Source organism: Talpa occidentalis, unplaced genomic scaffold, assembly GCF_014898055.3.
Source record: "Talpa occidentalis isolate TD23 unplaced genomic scaffold, MPIMG_talOcc4v2.1 talOcc4.14, whole genome shotgun sequence".
Lineage (NCBI taxonomy): Eukaryota > Metazoa > Chordata > Mammalia > Eulipotyphla > Talpidae > Talpa > Talpa occidentalis.
This window is the reverse complement of record NW_023601433.1, coordinates 70,266,096-70,281,095: the sequence shown is the minus strand read 5'-3', so window position 1 is coordinate 70,281,095 and position 15,000 is coordinate 70,266,096. Positions and strand designations below refer to the sequence as shown.

Sequence of the window (15,000 nt, the reverse complement as noted above, 5' to 3'; positions counted from 1 at the left end):
GATCAAAATCACATTTACAAAAAAGGGTATATTAAGCCTTTATATAGCTGAGTCACCTAATCTGATTTTCTTTGCACTGAGCGAATCATTGTAAATCACTGGGATTATAAAATATAGCACTTCTGTTTGATGATAAAGGAGTGGAAAAAGGTTCAATATTCTTCACAATAAAATAATAAATAAAATGCTCCTGGTAAAAGCAACATATTCAGAAAATGCAGGCAGACAAAAGAAGAGTTGATGAAATTCCTAACTCACATGTTAGTTTTAAACTATAGATAACTTTGTTATATGGGGAAATGGTTATGCAAATATTTAGTATTTAGTTTGATTACTTGTATTTTTAGTAACACTTTATAGAAAAGTTGTCTTTACCTATGGATGATTCCATGTCTATGAAGGTAGTCTAGAGCCAGTGCTACTTCAGATATGTATTTCAAAGCCATGTCTTCATCAAAATAACCATATATATGTAGGAGAGACTTGACATCTCCACCAATAAGATATTCCATTACCTAATAAAAAAGAACATAAATATTGCAAAATAAAACCATTATAATTGCCTTAAAATATACTATTTAAATATTAAGTATACATTTTTAGCTTGGACCTATAAGAACCACATTTTCTTGGTATCATTCAGTATACATTAATTCCAGGTTTGCTCATGTTGCCATATAGTTTTTTTTTGCCACATTTGCTTTCCTCTCCACATATATGAATATAAAATATTTGTTATTTGTTAACATAATTGCTATACGCATAAAACACAATTGTTAACCTCACTAACATATTTACCTTATATGCATTTGTGTTTGTTCAGATGAAATAGTCTAATTAAAAAAAACTATATGAAAATATTGGCAGGTAATATTAAAGTGGAAGTATTTTTGCTGAAAAATTAGAAAATAAAGTTGAAGAGATCATGACCTGTTCACTTCTAAATTCTTCATCATGACCTTATTAATAGCACATCTTCTCATCCCCCATCCCCATCATTTTGCAAATGTTGAGAAAATGAATCCAAGCAACGAATCAAAGGATGCTACAACCATTACATGAAAGGGGGGCCTGGAGATAGGAAATGGATGAATCATATTTGATAAAGTGTTGATGACTGATGACTGGTGAAACTGGGTGACAGATAAATGTGAGTTCATTACATTAATCTTTCAACCTTTGTTATACTCAAATTGTTTATATAATAAATGTTTTTAGGGCCTTCCCAGTGGCGCAGTAGGTTGAGTGCACACTGTGAAGCTGTCTGTAGCCTCTGCAGCGCTGGTTCAATTCCTGGCCAGCCAGGGAGATTCCCACATGACGTGGCAGACCTCTTCTGTCGTGCCCACTGCTCCCCTCAGCAGTATATTTTGGTCATCTGCCTGTTCTGCTCCCTGCTCTGTCTCTGATGAATCCTTTCACCCTCCCATGCCTCTGGCCTGTACCCCAGCTCTTGTATAAAAAATAATTAAAAAAAATTTAAAAAACAATAAATAAATGTTTTCGTCCTTATATTCCTTGTGCCTAGTATAATACCTAGCTTGCAAGTACACTATTTGCTCTCATTGTGGTTAGGTTTGGTCATGCCTTATCTCTACCTCAAAGTAGTTTTTTGTTTCTAGGAAATCTTTCATTTATGTAAACCGTGCTTCTCACACTTCAATGTTTGTGGGATCTTGCTAAAATTCAGATTTTGATTTAGCAGATTTAGACTGTACTTGAGATTCTGTGTTTCTACAAAGCTAACAGATAATGTTGGCACTGCTTGTCTGTAGAGCACAGTTTCAGTATCAAAGATTTAAGCTGATGATGAAGTCAGTAGACAAGATATGGCCCCCTACCTGATTCCAGGAATAGAAAATAAAAAATGCCATGTTGCACACTGATGTGAAGATATAAATATTGGGGTGGGGTGGAGGATCGCCTAAATTGAAGAATTCCACCCAGTTATTCAAACTCCACTAGCATTGGGGAAACTCCTGGCTGCCACAGTGTTATGTCAGGCTTGATGCTGCAGCCAGTCATGGCAATGGGGCAAGCACCCACACTCTGCATATGAACAGTATATAGTAAAGGCAATATAGAATTAAAGGATTAAATAGCCCCCACTTCCTTTGCAATAGCATGAAAGTTTCCCTCTTTTTCTGTAGAGACAGATAGTAAATATTTTAGACTTGTGAGCCATATGAACTATTACAACTACTTCACTCTTCAGTATAGCAGGAGCATAGCCATGGGTCACCACTTGCCAACCACATACTTAGAAAATGGAAAGTTGATTATTCTTATTTATTATTCTCAGAAGAACCTTTAGAGTTTGTAGTCAAGTCATCTGCTAGTTCCATCTTTTCCTGTGCCCCCTCAGCTCTTCATTAGAATTAATAGAATGTAAGCTACTGCTTTATAAAGCAAGTCTCAAAATTCACTGTTTCCTAACAGCTTTCCTTACTGTACACCAAACTTTATATCAAGTATTTTTTTTTTTTAAATAGAGGCATGTTTTATTTATTTATTTGTTTGTTTGTTTGTTTCTTTGTTTATACATGCACTGGGTACAGTCAGAAGCGCGGGAGGGTGAGAGAATTCACCAGAGCCAGAGCGGGGAGCAGAGCAGGCAGAAGGACCAAAGTACACTGCTGAGGGGAGCAGCGGGCGGCAGGAGAGGTCTGCGCGCCATGTGGGACCCTCCTCCAGTGGCCGGGGAGCAGCTGGGGATCGAACCAGCGCCGCAGAGGTCGCCGGCAGCTTCGCAACCCAGCGCTCAACCGCTGCGCCACCGGGGAGGCCCTATATCAAGTATTTTTATGTCTCATGCTAATCAAATATTTTAGCTCTATGTACCACCACTGTTCTACATGCTTTCTATTAACCCACGAAAATTAACCTCAACCTTTGAGGTAGGTACTGTTATGTCCATTTTGCAAATGAGAGGTATGAGAGTTAATTTTATACATAAACTTGGCTAGACCATGGCACTCAGATATTTGTTCAAACAATCACAACATTTCTATGAAGCTGTTTTTTAGATGAGACTAATGGATCCATTGCTAGATTTTTGAATAAAAGTTGATTAGCCCCCTTGTGGATGGGCCTTATACAATCAAGTTGAAGGTCTTAAGAGAAAAAAAACCTAAGGCATCATCACTTCACCACCACTAAGAGGAAATTCTGCCTCTAGACTGCTGTGAGAATTGAGCTGCAAAATCAATTCTTCTTTAGGCTACAGCCTACTGATGTATGATATACCCTGTAGATTTCAGATTTGCCAGTCCTCACAATCACATAGGACAATTCCTTAAAATAAATTCCCCTCTATCTACACACACGTGAGCCCCCCCACCCCATTACATCTTTTTCCCTGGAGAGTCTTTTTAAAAAAAAAAAAAAGATTTATTTTTATTTATTTATGCAAAGAAGAACTGGGGTGTAGGCCAGAGATGGGGGGAGGGGAGAGGAGTCAACAGAGACAGAGTGGGGAGCAGAACTGGTGGATCTACTGAAATACACTGCTGAGGGGAGCAGTAGACAAGACAGGAGAGGTCTGCTGAGCCATGTGGGTTAGCTCCCTGGCCGACTCCGGCCATAACAATGGATGATAGCATAACAGCACTGAGACTTAACCCCTATGCCACCAAGGAAGCCCTCTTTTTCCCTGGAGATTCCTTGACTAACACAACAAGTAAGGTAACTTGGCCAAGATTATAAAGTTAGTAAGCACAAGAGTTGGAATTTAAAAACTAGGTACTCTGAATCCAAAGACTGTATTCTTAAATCAATGGGATCAGTGATTACTGAAAGAAGAAAATGTAAAATTATTTACTTACCAAGTAGATATTGCTTGCTGATTGCAACGAATAGTACAAATGGACAATAAAAGGACTTTTGCTTAGTGCCAGCGCATCTCTTTCAGCTTGTATCTGATGAGTCATATTTTTGTTGATCATATCTGCTTTTTTGACAACCTAGATAACATGACAACGGACATTTTGTTTTTTTATTACAAGGTATTCTCAGGTATCGAAGTTGCCATCATGAAAACAACCAGAGATAAAACACATAGATGGCATTTTGGACCTCATACTGCCACAGGGAACTCTGCCAGAAACACAGCTAATATTGTAAAAACAAAAACGAAGCATTCTTTAATGGAGAACTACTTATTTTGGGATCAAGTGGCAAGAGTATCATATCCCTTTTGAGTACGAAAAAGAGATAAACAATTGGTCCCTGACAATTGAATTTAAGACAATCTTTACTTCTTTCTTGACCTAGAGATGACTGGGAAAAAAATCTGTTGAGCTGATCTTTTAACAAAATCAAAGGATAGTGATGTTTCTAATAAGTTCCCAGATAACAGGAAACCTAGGCACAGAGAAATAGTAGCTTATAATTTTTGTAAGAGCTGATTCTTTGATGATGTGAATAGTCAGAAAGAGTGAGAATGTGGGAAATTTGTCTGCACAGGAGAAAAATAAATCTTAACAATGGTTAGATTTACTGGAACTTGACACTATCAATGCTATCTTACAGAAAGTACTAGTGACTCCTTTTCAGTTTTAAGGTAATTAGTAAAGAAGGAAAACTATAATCTACATTAAAATTTATGCACTAAACTAAATAGTAACAAGGGCATCAATTTTCAGGGATACAAGTGAAAGAGGGCATATTCCTTCCAAAGGAAGGAATATGATTCATTAATACATTGCAAATACCAGTTTTACAACCCTTCATTAAGAAAACTAAAGGAAAGTCAGAAATCTAGTCTGTAACATGGTTTCACCTACCATTCCACTGTATTACAAGCCCTACAGAGGAACATTCTGTTTACCACTGAACCCCAGATACAGCAGCGGTCATGAGAGAGGAATGGAGAAAGGAAACACAGGAGGTTAACAAGGCACAGGTTTAGTGCCTGCTAAAGAGTCACATAGCAATGTCCAACCAGATGTTGAAACCACCTCCTGACACTCAGGTGCCTGGCTTCTTCCCTTTGTCATGTTCACTCAGTGCTGAAATGTGAGTAATCTGAAACTATGGGAGTGAATGAGAATCAAAAGATGCTAGAACAGTTTCAGTAATATTGAAAGCTAGGCTTTTGGAATGATACCTCCTTCTGCCAAGAATAAAGGACTGATTTGGGACATATCTCAGATTAGTCCTTAAGATACAATATCATTTTATAATTGAAGGTCTGAGAAGAAAAAAAAATGAGTAAAATGAGATCTTTGGGCTACACAGATCAGAAATTAATCTCTAACGGACAGAATTAAAATATAATCTGGAAATAATGTTTCCAATTTAAATATTCAAACGTAATCGGGTAAAAGATTACCCAGAAGCTCTCCAAAATCTTTCCAAAGCATTCGCAGTGAAGAGAAGGGCGGGGCACAGGAGATTTGGTACTTGCCTGAGCAGATGGCACCCCAAGTGAGAAGTCAGCCTGCTAGGTTCTGGAGTTTCAGCAAGCCAGGCCACCCCATGCAGCCTGGGGCCAGCCCAATTCAGGGGGCAGGAAGAAAGCCCGAAGGCCTCCATGCCGCCCTTCCCCCTTTATTTACACCCCTTCTTACCTTCACCGCGTACAACTTGCCTCCTTTCTGCCCCAGGTACACCTTCCCGAAGGCGCCACGGCTAATGGGCTTCACTATGTTGAATTCCTCTATGGAGGGCGGTCTGGGCACCGGAATCCTATTCGAACCTGGCGCTGAGGCCGCGTCTCCCCCACTGTCCTCCTCGCTGCCCGCGGAGGGCTCCATCACAGCCCACCTCACAGGGAAACCCGCGGTGGCCGCCCAGGCCCCTCCCGAGCAGCCACTCCCGCCAACTGGGTTCAAAGTGAGGCCCCGCCCCCGCCGCGCGCCGTCGTGACGTCACCGCGCAGCGCCCGGGCCGCCGGGCCCAGCGGGCGGGTGTCCCACGGGCCTCGCCTTCCGCGGCGCCCAGGAATGGAGTGGGCGTGAGGGTGGGGGTGCTGGGTCGAGTGGGCGTGAGGGTGGGGGTGCCGGGAAGTTCGCGAATCGACCAGACTTCTCGGGAACAGTAACCGCGGTGGATTTACCTCTTTCGTGAAGCCGGGGGTGTGGGGCTCACAAACGTTTCTTGGGCGACAAGAAAGCATCAAGGGCGACTTGAATGTGATTCGTGGAATTTTTTTTTTTTTTAAGATTTAGTTATTTATTTATACAAGTGTTAGGGGGAAAAGGATGTCCCAAAGCTAATTCCATACAGGCTTTGTGGACTCCACCCCCACCCCAGGCCAAAGCCAAAGACACTGGGAACTCCAAATCCCATCCCCCAAAGGGAAGGTGGCTGGGACCTGAGGGTGGGGTTAAGCAGCCAGGTGGATATAAAAGGCAGACACGTGGGCTTTGGGGATCCCCCATTTTTGGCTCTCGGCCAGCTCGCAGCCTCAGGCCAGCTCTGAGAGTGACTTTGGGTTTCCAGGTGGTCGGATCTGGTAGGATGCATTAAAGACTTTATTTCCCTATTTTCTCCCTGAGTTGTACATTTTCCTTATTTCCTTTTCTCTTGTAAATAAACCTTTTATTAACCTTTTGTGTGTGCCTGTAGTGGAGTATTCATAAGTCCCTTTAAAGCGCGCGGGTGAGGACCCACAGCCAGGAACCCGTTCAATATCGGGGTTGCTCTATAACACAAGCACTGGGTACAGTCAGAAGCGCGGGAGGGTGAGAGAATTCACCAGAGCCAGAGCGGGGAGCAGAACAGGCAGGCTGACAAAGTACACTGCTGAGGGGAGCAGCGGGTGCGGCAGGAGAGGTCTGCGCCCCATGTGGGACCCTCGCCCTGCAGCCGGGGATCGAACCAGCGCTGCAGAGGCTGAGGGCAGCTTCGCAGCCCAGCGCTCAACCGCTGCGCCACCAGGGGAGGCCCTGATTCGTGGAATTTGAAGGTTTCGCCTGACCTCCCTGTCATCGTCTCACTTACTTTGTTTAAACTCTTCCCGACTTCACATTTGCGCAAGACGTGTTCAGGATGTGTTCAGGAGAGGGGTGGCTGGTGAAATCCCGGAATGTGGAGAGACCGGGTGAGCAGGAAGAGGGGGCTGGCCCTCTGAGCTGGCAGAACACGGTATAGCTCTCCAGACTGAAGCAGAGCTTGGTTCCAACTGGAGGAGTTTTTTTATTTATTGTGGGGGAAGATAGAGAACACTAAATTGTAGCCAAAGAGCTTATACATAGCTCAAGGCCGACTGGGACAGAATACACTGGAAGAATTGGTTAGGAAGCTAGAGAAAGTCACTCCTAATAGGGTCGATGCTGTTCTTCCTTAAAAAAAAAAAAAATAAATAAAATCCGGGCCTCCCTGGTGGCGCAAGAGGTTAAGCACCGCACTATGAAGCAATCCGCAGTCTCTGCAGCACGCAGTCTCTGCAGCACGCGTTCAATCCCCGGCCAGACAGGGAGAAACCGACATGGCGAGGCAGACCTCTCCTGGCTCGCCCTCAGCAGTGTATTTCACTCCGTCTGCCTGTTCTGCTCCCCGATTTGTCTCTGGTGAATCCTCTCACTGCACCCCCCCATCTCTGGCCTGTACCCCAGCTCTTATATGCGTAAATAAATAAATCTTAAAAAAAAAAAAGAAATCCACTAACTCACATCATACCAACAGTTAATTTGAATTGCACCTAGTCTTAATCCAGAAGCAAAAATAATAAAACATTTACAAAAACACAGAATGTATTTACAAACTCTGACAAAATGATTTATAACACAGAACACAAATATACAAGCCATTTTGTAAAAAAAAATAGACAAATTGTACTTCATCAAAATTAATATTTGGGGGTTCCCCCGGTCGCCTAGAAGTTAAGTCTCAGCACTCTCACCCCGATGGCCTGAGTTCGATCCCCAGCCTGGGAGTTAACCCACATATGGCACAGCAGACCTCTCCTATCTTGCCCCCTGCTCCCCTCAGCAGTGCATTTCAGTCAATCTGCCTGTTCTGTTCCCCACTCTGTCTCTGGTGAATCCTCTCACCGCCCCCCCTTCTCTGGACTGTACCCCAGTTCTTGTATGCATAAATAAATATTACAAAAAAAAAGAAAGAAAAAGAAAAAGAAATCCTCAGCCAGGGAGCTGTGGGCTCCCAGCACGTACACCATCCACCGAGAACTAGAGCTACTTTGGGGGGCGGTGGCCCTCAGCAGCCGGGCAGAAGCGCCGGCCCCCAGAAGGCGGGGCCCGGCGGGGTCGGGTGCGGGGGTGCGGCTGCCCCGGAAGTACTGTGGCCCAGCGCCTCGCCTTCCGGGCCAGAGTGTCTGTGTCGTTGCAGCAGCTGTAGGAAGGAGAGGCCATTTTCCGTTTCTAAGAAGAGTCTGGGGCAAAAAGAGGTGGGGGAGCGAGGGGGCCAAGAGGGCTCAGCGCCTCCCTGCCGAGCCGCGAGCGCACGGGGAGTTTCGGCCGGCGGGTGAGGTGGCCGAGGGCCCGGAGATGTTTTCTCTGTCCAGCACGGTGCAGCCCCAGGTGAGTGAGGGATCCCGTCTGTTTTGTCCCGCCCTGCCTGCGGCTTTTTGCCATTTGTGTTTCGTGGGAGAAGTTTCTCGTAAGGGACCGAGAGGGACGTGATGAGCCCAACAGCAGGCCCGGGGTTGAGAAAGTGCATCAGGGGCAACGCTGAGAGTCGGGCCTGAGGTTTAGTAAAGGTCTGATGATGAGAGGGAGGTGTTGGAGCGTGATGCAGACCTTGGCTGATGGAGTTGATGGCGTGGAATTTTTGCTGGAGAATCAGGCATTGTTCATTGCCGGGCATTTTGGGGTGGCGTTGGGGAAACATCTGGGCCATTCGTATATGTAGAGAGAGCGAATAGTGGTCGCTTTCCGGCTTTCCCACCCCAGTGACTTTAGTATTCATCACTTTAATTCCCTGTTTTCCCTTTAAGTGGAATTTCATCCAAACGTGCTATAACAACAGCAATGAAGAATGAATAATCTACCACGAATGCTTTCCCGATTTTGACCTGAAATGGTTTTTTTATGTCTTTGTGTAGCTATTTCAAGGTACTGACTGCTTTGCAGTTAAAATTTTGATTCAGTCTCCTCCCCATCCTTTCGTAAAGCAAAAGAGAGGGTAGCACAAAAGTGATTACGAGGCTTTTTAATCATCTTCTTTCAGAGTAATCATTTGTGACCATAGTTGCCTTCTTGGTTTATTTTCCTTCTTGGTTTAAAAGTCGATGGTGACATTTTGGTAACTTTTGGAAGGTTCTCACAGTTTTTGCAGATGAAGGGTTTTGGGAAAGCATTCAGGTTTAAAAATAATTTTTTGATTCTTAAGTTTCTTGGCTTCAGCAGGCAATTATGTGCCTTTGGATACCCTTTTTGTCAGTATTGGCTGGATAATAGAAACTGAAGTCATAGGAAGTGATACTTTGCGAGCATTAGTACTGCACCAGATGAACAAAGCAAATGTGGAATCTTGATACCAAATAAAAGATGAGTGAGTAGGAGTAAACTCTTCACTTAGCCAGGTGATGAGTGAAGGGAAGGGAACAGGTACCCCAGCAGAAGGATATCCGGAGGTCCTCAGATGGGAAGAACTAAACTGATTGGAAGAACAAAAATAAGGCGTTTGTGACTGGAGAGTGGTGATGAAAGGGGCACAGTGACAGAAATGAGGTGAAGCCTTGAGTCAGATCATACAGAGTTATAATGGACTTTGGATTTCGTTTTAAGAGTCTTGGGAACATTGAGTGTTTTTAAGCACGGAGTAACCTGACCGGTTTTCGTTTTTGATAGATCACTCTGGCCTCTACCATATGGAGACTATGGAAGGACCGAGTGAAAGTGTTTTCAGTTAGGGCTGCTGTTGTAGTAATCCAGGAGGGAGAATGCACCAGTCAGGTGGTGGCAGTGGTTATGGAAAGGAATGAGATTTATTTTGAAGAACAAAGTTTATGAGGGATTGGAAATAAGGGATGATGTAAAGAATTTAATTAGCTGGTTTATTTAGCTGGATGCATAAAGGTGTTATTTACCAAAGTGACAACCCAGATGACTGTAGTCATGAATTAGATTATCTGAGGTAGAGCCCTTGTGCCAGTATTTTCTAGTTGTGTAACTTTGAACATGCTGCTGAACCTACCCAAATTTTTGCATTTTTCATCAGTTAAATAGGAAGTATAATAGTATTTTTTATGACTGTTATGAGGTTTAAATGAGATAATGTAAGAAACCATATACTATAAAACCTGGCATATGGTAAGAACCTGTTTTTTTTTTTTTTTAAGATTTATTTATTTATTTATACAAGCACTGGGTACAGTCAGAAGCGCGGGAGGGTGAGAGAATTCACCAGAGCCAGAGCGGGGAGCAGAACAGGCAGACAGATGGAGGACACTGCTGAAGGGAGCAGCGGGTGGCAGGAGAGGTCTGCGCGACATGTGGGACCCTCACTGGCAGCGGGGGATCGAACCGGCGCTGCAGAGGTTGCGGGCAGCTTCACAGCCCAGGGCTCAACCGCTGCGCCACCGGGGAGGCCCGAACCTGTTTAATTTTTTCATGTACTCAACAGATATTTATTTAGGAGCAACTGTGTGCATTGCTACACTGGGATATAGTATTGAATAAAATGGAGAAAAAGAAATTATAAAATATGTAAATTGTGTATTATGTGAAACCATTTTATGTTGAGTAAGTAATTATATAAATAAAAAAGAATACTAAAATAGAAGGGGAAATCCCTTTGCCACCTGTAGCTTACATTCTAGTGGGGGTGTATGGTATGATAAAAAATAAATATGTGGTCACTGTTCCACTTCTTAGCATAGAACCCTTGGAATTTCATGATTGATAGATGTGTTTTATATCTTATTATTCATGAGTTGCTCCTTTAGTTTTCCTCTGGACATATGCTAAGAAGGTGGACTAAGGGTGGTATCTCTAAGAAGGAGGGCTAAGATGGCCTCAAGATTGGGCTGTTCACCAGAAAGATCTTATGAGTCCAGATCCCTAGCCTCTGGGAGGGGAGTGCTGGCCTGGAGATTGAGTTTGGTAAAATTCTAGAATAATGAGTTTTAGTGCTTAGATTCACAGTGTAGGAAGGGTAGTGTAGGCCAAATATATGGGGAACATGATCTTCTATGGTTGGGATCCTTCTGGATCTTGGTCCTATGTACCTCTTCTTTATCTGACAGTTCACCTCTATCTTTTCTAATAGACTAGTAATAGCTAAGTATGTCCCTTGATTCTCTAGGCTAGTTTAGCAAATTGTTAGTGCAGGGGAGGGTTTGTAAGAAACCCTAATTTATACTGGTAGATCGGAGGTATGGTTGCCTGAGATTTGTGACTGGCATCTGAAATGGGGACAGTCTTGTGGAACTGAGCTCTTAATCTGTGAAGTTTGCACTCACTTTAGGTAATTGATATCAAAATTGAATATCAAAATTGAACTGTTGGACAACCAGCTGGTGCTGGAATTGGTCGGTGTCAGGTAATTGGTTGAAAGAGAAACTAATAAGTAAGTGATGTATATACATAAATAAAATAGGCACATAGTATTAGTGTAAGTACCAAAAGAAAGAGCAGCGAAAGGGGATAAGGAATATTTTTTAGGGGAGGGTTGTTGAAATGTTAAGAAGGTTGGTTAGGGAAAAAGATGTTTGAAAAGATGACTCTTGAGTTAACTTAAGAGTACAAAAGCAAGCTATGTTAATAACTGGACCAAAGGGAATAAATAGCACTGCAAAGACCTTTAGGTAAGAGCCTGCCAAGTGTGTTCCAGGAACAGCAAATATGGGGCTGGAGCAGAGAGAATGAACAGGGTGGGGGTGGGGAAGAGTAGTAGTGGATAAAGTATTAGAGGTGAAAAAAGGGCTTGTCCTGTCTTAGTTGTAAAGACTTTGCTTTTATTGTAAGTGAGAAGGAAGAGAAGCCATTGGAAGGTTTTGAACAGAGGAGTGATATGATCTGACTTTGATTTTAATAGAGAAAATGTGGGAGTAGTTAGGAGTCTATTGTAAAAGTTCACATTTAGATGATGGTGACTTAGAACAGGGTAATACAGTGGGGAAGTTGAGAAGAATAAATTATGAATATGTGTTTACTTTTTTTTAATGTCTGAAACATTTCATTTTGTGGTGGTATCATTTATTAAGTCACTCTCTTAATGGTAGATATTTCTAGCTTTTACTAATTAAACATTTTTTTAATGTTTTGATGTATATTGCCATTTATGCATATGCAAGCACTTACAGATTATTTCCTTACAGAATAAATTCCTAGAAATTAGATTGCTGGAACAATGAAATGTATGTATTTTTAATACTTTTGATTCATGTAGCCAGAATACTATCCTAAAAGAATTATACCAGTATCATTCCTACCAGCAATAAATCTGAGTATTTGTAATTTTTAATATACAGTTTATATACATACACACACACAAATATACAAATCTCAAGATATAGACAAATCCCAAATCCTGACCCAAAAAAAGATTTTTTGGTTTTATTTTATAACCCACTCAACTTAATTTCCACTTTTTTACTCATCTAGGTTACAGTGCCTCTGAGTCATCTCATCAATGCCTTCCATTCTCCAAAAAGCACATCTATTTCTATAAGTGCATCAGTTTCTAAAAACCAGCATCGAGATGTAGTTCCTGAACACGAGGCTCCCAGCAACGAGGTAATAATTTTTACTCTGCTTGTGTGAGAAAGCCTTTTTGATTGTAAATATATTGGAAATACCTGTCTCTGTTTAGACATTGGTAATGTGATTTCTGTCTTCAATTTAATCTCCTTTGTGATTAAAGATGTCTCATTCTGGCTTCATTGTACACATGGAAAGTTACTTTGTTTTATTCAGCATGTAATTTATAAGACGTTTCATGTGGCAGCTACTTGGTATTCATATCCTAGATTACTACTTCTGTGATGCTATTTAGATTTCTTTCCTGTTCTTCTATAGCAGCGGTGAACCCACAGCTAGCTTGCCATAATTGCCTCCCAAGTCTTAGGGAAGATATAATAGTATTCACTGCTTTACAGGAGCTTTTAGTGTAATATAGGTATCTGAAAGTGAAATGTATAAGGTATGAAACTAAAATTTCAGTATTCATGGAATTTCAAATCAGTGTTCTAGGATCTAGAGAATTCTTAAAATAGGAACCTTTGTATATGTAAGCTTCATTAATAGTTGCTTATAGCTCAGAATACATTTTGACATAGAAAATATACTATATAGTTGTTTCCCAAAAGCCGCTTTAATCCATAAATAGGTTATTTCTTAGTCCCACGATATGTGACTATGGTCAAGGAAAATAGAGGAGTTGGAAAAAAGTTTGCTTTGGGTTTGTGGGGTGACTCTTAGGATAAAATTTTATAATTAGATGAAAAGTTTGGTTTTGTTATCTTTATGCTTTATTTTTATACTATTTACGCAGGTCCTATTGCCTTTTTCTGTAAGTAATCGTCGTCTTTCTACTGTTCTGCTTCTCCCAAATAAAGTCCAAAAGTACTTTCCTAGTACAAATACATGTATCAAAACTGCTACATGCAACAAAATTATACTAATTTTGGAAAAAATTATAGAGATGGAAGAAATAAAATTATCTGTAACCCTATTCCTCAGGAATAATGCTGTTAACATTTTGTATTTATATGTTTTCCCTTTTTCACTTGTATGTGTGTAATAATTATACTATACTGCATGTACTGATTTTCTTGTTTTTTATTTCTTTTATTTATATATACTGATTTAGATTTTGCTTTGTTCATTTAATAATGTTTTGAACTTCGTATGCCATACATTTTCTATATTTTAATAACTTGAGTGCTCATTGTATAATGTCCCATTGTTGAATATTGTTTCCAATTTTTTGTTTCCATAAACTACACCATTTTTATGATCCATGTTCCTAAATCTTTGTGACTGTTTCATTAAGTAAAATTGCCAGCTCAGCAGTGAAATACATTTTAGGGACTTGGCAGGTGGTTCTGGAGACTCTTAAGATCTCAAGTACAGAGGTGGTTTGACCTCTGATATACATTCAATAGTTGTATTGTTTGTCTTTATTTATTTATTTATTTATTTATTTTAAGGACAGGTGCCATAGTTTTGTGTTTTTGTTTTTTTTTTTTTAAAGATTTATTTATTTATTTATTTATTTATTTATACAGGCACTGGGTACAGTCAGAAGTGCAGGGAGGGTGAAAGAATTCACCAGAGCCAGAGCAGAGAGCAGAACAGGCAGAAGGACCGAGGTACACTGCTGAGGGGAGCAGCGGGCGGCAGGAGAGGTCTGCACGCCATGTGGGACCCTCCCCGGTGGCTGGGGAGCAGCCGGGGATCGAACCGGCGCTGCAGAGGCCATGGGCAGCTTTGCAACCCAGTGCTCAACCGCTGCGCCAACGGGGAGGCCCTGTATTGTCTTTAATGGGTGCTCATTATTGCTTCAAAAAACATATTCATTCTCCTTAAGCATCCTACTTCATCTCTACTGTCACTTCCTTTGCTATGTGTGACTTTGTTTTTTTTTTTTTTTTTTTTTTTTTAAAGATTTATTTATTTATTTATACAAGCACTGGGTACAGTCAGAAGCACGGGAGGGTGAGAGAATTCACCAGAGCCGGAGTGGGGAGCAGAACAGGCAGAAGGACCGAAGTACACTGCTGAGGGGAGCAATGGGCGGCAGGAGAGGTCTGCGCACCATGTGGGATCCTCCCCCGGCGGCCGGGGATCGAACTGGCGCTGCAGAGGCTGTGGGCAGCTTTGCAACCCAGCGCTCAACCACTGTGCCACCGGGGAGGCCCCGTGACTTTGTTTTTATCAAAGGGTTTTCATTGGAACATCCATTTCACCATTGGTGTTGCGGACTGCAGCCTGCTGAGTCCAGGAACAAAAACTTTCCTCCTACAATGTCTCTCCCTTACCTCCTACTGAGAAAGTTTAATGTTGTGCCAGCTGGCAAAGAACAAATATTTAAAGGGCCCAGACCCATGTTCATTAACAAAATTTATGAAGAGTAGGGCCTCCCTGGTGG

General features: G+C 41.8%; 2 protein-coding genes across 2 annotated transcripts in view; both read right to left on the bottom strand.

Moving 5' to 3' along the window:
* Nucleotides 1–15,000, bottom strand: part of GPR158 (G protein-coupled receptor 158) — a 423,375-nt gene that overhangs the window by 46,861 nt on the left and 361,514 nt on the right. The gene's annotated exons all lie outside the window — the stretch shown is intronic.
* Nucleotides 43–5,814, bottom strand: LOC119244765 (serine/threonine-protein kinase greatwall-like). The gene is made up of 3 exons (XM_037510731.2): nt 5,571–5,814; nt 3,825–3,962; nt 43–515 (listed from the first exon to the last, which is right to left on the bottom strand). The coding sequence occupies exons 1-3, from the start codon at nt 5,754–5,756 to the stop codon at nt 372–374; spliced, it is 468 nt and encodes a 155-aa protein (XP_037366628.1). The 5' UTR covers nt 5,757–5,814; the 3' UTR covers nt 43–371.